Raw genomic sequence first — 4917 nt, 5'->3', positions numbered from 1 at the left:
TTGTGTCGATTGTATGCAGGTGAGCTAACCAAATATCAGCACCAGCTAAGTGAGGCACTCAATGTCTGCAAATGTCCCGATATCTGCGGACGCTGTAAGCGTGAAAACACTGACTAGCTCTTTCGTGCTTTATTGTGTACTTTTTGAGGGTAGGTGTTGCGGATGGATGCACATAGTGGTCCCTTGAAATAATTAGGGGCGCTGAAAGCTATCATATCATTTAAACGCATTTCATTTGCCTTCCCCCGCCACCTTGAATCAGCATTTCATATCGACTTGCAGACATGAGTAGATGGATTGAACTATGCAAAGCTGGTCTGTAATGCTACAGAGACAACATCTGTATCACTAGTAGTAAGTGGATGTAACAGGGATGGGGGTGGAGACGGCGGCCTGAAGTTTCGTAGGCGTCTCCTCGGCACCAAACGAATGGTCAATGGTTAACGGTACCACGTGGTACGGTGACCTTGATAAGCTTCTGTTTTGTGGCAAATATGTGTATGCTTGCTCTAAACCAATATGAGATATCCCACGCCAATTGAGCCCACGACACAACATACATATGACATATATGACACAACCCCAACGACTTACGCGACGGACGAGGCCAGCGTTCTACTTTGTTGTTTCTTATTTAGTTGTGAGCGGTTCGTTAGTGCAAACATAGTCTTACAGTAACCTGCATAGGCTGCTGCCGTATTGCAGACGTCTGTCTTCCTGCTCAAAACTAAATTGAAGTATTTCACGCAACTTCAACCACACGGACAACCCATAGATGTCTTATATAACGCCCGGGACGGACGAGGCCAGCGTCAGGCGCCCACAACAACCGTGCCTAGGGATCCCGTGGCGATACCGGCCAACCACTGACGTCATATTGGGAGCATTCAGCAGCAAACGACTTCCCTATGGCTAGACACGGCAAGGAAAACCCGGACGCGACCATCTGCGACGGCGTCCGGCGGCTCGCACTATGCCGGCGCTAACCTTCTACGATCTTAAAAGCATCTACAACATTGCAGCATTGCCAGCGGAGCTTTCCAGCAACAGGCTCATCACTCAGTAATTTGCATCAGGGGATGGGGCTCTTCTCCGACCTTGGGGGGGGGGGGGGGGGGCGGGTAAACGAGGGCTATCACCGACTGCCGTGATGCAGTCCGACTAAACCTCCCCCAGCATGCGAGTGTTGCCGCTGGCCCCGGGCGTGGTCCAATAGTTAGGACGGCCTCCAGCCGGTATAAAGCTGGCCGGCACCGGTCTACAAGCATCACAGACCCCAGCGAGTTCAGCCATGAAAATCCTGGTGAGTTCTCCGCTTGCGTTGCTTGCTACCGATGTGCATCACGATGAGCTGTTTCATTTCATCAGGAGATCCAGTCCCAATAGGCAGCTTGAAGGAAGTTTCCACACCTGGAGATATTAAGGCAACTTTATATGATATACATGTACAACCATATATGCTCACTACATACAAAGCTCACTAGTAATTTTTCTCATGCTTTTAAAAGCAAATGTCTGCTGAATGTAACAATTTTGCGATGAGTATGATTTTGATCCTACCATCGGTTCATTATATCACGGAATGTTTTTATGACGTCAGAGTCACTGCGAGAGTTGCCACGTCAGAGTTGTAGCTGTAGCGGACGGCGAGACTCACTTGTAGTGCTTTGACATACCGCACGGTGGCAGCGTTCATCTATGAATACAAATACAATCTAGGAGGGTTGTGTGCAAGCGATTTGGCCGTTTCTCGTGGTATTGTTGCAATTTTCGTGATCGTATTTTCGATTTTGCAGTTGAAATTTGTATTACGGCCCTATTCCTGGGTTACTTTCTCTCTCTTTTGTCTGACACATCTAGCAATTGCCCGAATAGCTATTTACCTAGGTGTAAAGCCGTCCGTGATCGCGACATTTCCCACTGCATCCCTTTTCCCTTTATCCTGCACTCGTCGGGATGACAGTGAAAGTAGGTTTTCACGTGACGTGACTATGATGACATACCTCTCTGGATCAAATTCCTCTAGGCGTTGTTATGGGTACTAGGCTGCACAAGTTCACGTGCGTCAAGCTCAGAAACAAACGGATTTGAAGTGTTAAACCAGACAGGGTCATAGTGGTAAAGTGCAGAGAATCATCATGAATTAAGCATTCAGTAGCAAGTGACTAGTGACTTCCCTATGGTTAGATGCAGCAATGCGACCCCATGGGACTTTGCAAGTCCGAAGTTCAGGGCAGGCGGCACGCATCAGCCATGAATAAGCCAAATATCCCGTTGTGCGGCCCCCGCTCGAGCGCCTAGCACATAACGCGCAGAGGGGTCCCTGTGCAAGCGAAGCCCTGGCGAATAGACGCCCAGGTTCGTGTAGTCTTGCCCCACCGTTATCCATTGTCTTTTGTTCTGCATGCATCACCATAAACACGAATGCCTTAAATGGCCATGTCTTCACCAGAAGTACATCATATCCAATATTATGAGGTTTTCACCTGGCTATTATGATGACATACATGCCTGCGTAAAGTTCCTAGTTTACTTGCATGAAGCTCAGAAAGAAGAGAATCCAAAGTCTTCAACCGGACATGGCTGTTCCTGTAAACTTCAGAGAACGATCATGAAGATGGGTATCTCAGTTCAAAGCCCCACACAAATTTGGTGCAATCCCTTTAAGTAAAGTGATTTAGAAATTCAAAAATATTTCTCCAAAGCCACTGCTTCGTTGCAAAACGCAACTGTTTTATGTCCATCGGGTGACATCAGCTGCAAGATGTTGAAAAACATGTTAACATAACTGGAATGCCTTTTGTCTTTTGGTTGTTTTATGAATATTTGCGATCTTATCTTTCCACTGGGCGCCAATGGCTCGGAAAATATATGACAGGCTTTGTCTACTTCATATTTTCAGCAACAATGTTCTTTGACATTGCTTCTTTCCTTCCTGCTCCTTCCAACAACAAATATTGGTTGGCTTGTCCTTTTCAGATGGTAGTGAGCGCTGTCCTGGGCGTTGCGGCTGCCCAGAACGCCCTGCCCTACAGCGGCCTGGCCTACTCGGTGCAACCGGACGCGGCCAGATACTGGACCAACTTAGCCGCCCCTTATGTCAAATACGCTACTACCATCTATAAGGACATCGCTGCCAACGTCCCGGCAGGTGTCCGCCTCCCGGACGATGGTTTCAGCACCAAGTTCGACGGCAAAATCCCCGTCTTTCCTATCGAGGGCTCGTTTAGTTACGTGGACCTCAATGGTGTAAAACAGACGGTCGACTACGTTGTGGACGAGTCCGGCTACCGCGTGTCTGGCACCAACCTGCCGGCGGCTGCCGTCACCGACGTGAAGACGCCCGCCGACGCTGCTGCTACCAAGAACGGCTACCGCAAGTAACACAGCACTCTACCGATCGGCGATACCCCTGAGGTGTCCACCGCCAATGCTGAACACGCCCGTCCGTACAACGCAGCTGCTCTCGGTGTCTACCCTCAGACGTACGCTGCCTCCGGCGCTTCCGTCACGTTCCAGGGCACGTACGGCTCGTAGGGCGTTTCTTACTCGTACAGCTCTCTTCACCCGAACCACCTCGCGTGCCTCTGAGCCTGCTCACCCGCGATCACATGCTGACTTTTCATCTCTGATTCGCTCCCAAATGTCCTGTTTATATGCCGTTACACCCGAAACCTGTCATCTTTGGTGTATTTCCTCAGCTTGATGCAAGGGTACGTATTTACAGCTTACCGAGCTTGGTTGGTACGAGGAACGTGAAGGTGTGGATCTGCTTAGACGTAATACAAAATATGCTTGGAAGCGCTGGTATGCATGTATGCAATGAAAGGGTGGCGAACACATGCATCCTAAGTTTTCACCATTCCATGCAGTTCATAGCCACGCCTTTTTGAAGACTTTAAGTCCTCTTGTTGGACAGACTATTTCCAAGTCAATCAGACATCCACGACGCCATCGACACATCACGCAAATGACATCACCTTGTTGGCCGTGCAGTGCTCAAGGTTAATACGAACATGATTATAAAATTTTTCGTGTCTGGCATACATCAGCACGATTCGTGGCATCAACGGACAGCAGCTGGCCTTGAACCATTTTAAGGTGTTGAGTGCAAGTTTCGAACACAAATCCCTTTTGTGCTACGTGATACGAGGATTTGTGCAGTGGTAAGAGTAATGATTGAAAGAAGACTGGGATCGAAGAGCGTAAGAGTAGCGCCATATATAAATGAAGGAAAGTAATACAAAGTCCAGGACGAATACAAAACACAAGAAAGGACTAAACCGCAAGCGCAGGACAATCTTCCGGCTCAGCAAGCGCGCAACAGGAAACATCCGCGTCTCTCGATATACTTAAGCGATGCCGCGTTCATGAACATATTTGATAATTACTGATTGTCGAGAGCAGTATTTTTCGTTTAACTATAAACCATTTGTTACAATTGAGCTGATTTTATCGTATCTGATGCTTACCTCAATATCTTCAAATGTGGAACATTCCATTTAAATGCTCTATTCGTGTTCAGTTGTCGTTGAGGCGAAAACCTGTCGTGTTTGGTGGATTCTCTCAGCTTGATGCCAGAGTACGTATTGACGGTTACCGGACATCGTTTTGGCTGGGACGAGGGACGTAAAGGTGTGGATCATGCTTGACGTAACACAAAATATGTTTGGCAGCAACGGCATGTTTGTTAACACCGGAAGTGGTGTGTGGGCGGAGGGGCATCCCAATTCCCCTGCAATGACTTCGCGTCCCCTCAATTTGCGACAGTAAGGATGCACATTTTTCGCTTTTCCACTCAGGAAGCCGTCTTCGCGTCACGCTGTCCGCCAGATTCCAGTTTGACTACCCAATCTCGTGTGTGGAGAACCGATGCACAGTCCAGGGTTGTCTTCATGTCGCGAAGTTTTCAGCTTT

At 48.3% G+C, this 4917-nt stretch overlaps 1 protein-coding gene across 1 annotated transcript; it reads left to right on the top strand.

The window, feature by feature from the left end:
- The first annotated feature begins 1283 nt into the window (after positions 1 to 1283).
- On the top strand, positions 1284 to 3530 carry LOC119101643 (uncharacterized). Its single transcript, XM_037225049.1, has 2 exons — positions 1284 to 1303; positions 2980 to 3530. Exons 1-2 carry the CDS (start codon positions 1292 to 1294, stop codon positions 3382 to 3384), a joined length of 417 nt encoding a protein of 138 aa, XP_037080944.1. The 5' UTR covers positions 1284 to 1291; the 3' UTR covers positions 3385 to 3530.
- Positions 3531 to 4917: the final 1387 nt, after the last annotated feature.

The sequence above is a fragment of the Pollicipes pollicipes genome, unplaced genomic scaffold (genome assembly GCF_011947565.3).
Source record: "Pollicipes pollicipes isolate AB1234 unplaced genomic scaffold, Ppol_2.1 Scaffold_4881;HRSCAF=5763_pilon_pilon_pilon, whole genome shotgun sequence".
Classification (NCBI taxonomy): Eukaryota; Metazoa; Arthropoda; class Thecostraca; order Pollicipedomorpha; family Pollicipedidae; genus Pollicipes; species Pollicipes pollicipes.
This window is presented reverse-complemented; position numbering and strand designations above follow the sequence as displayed.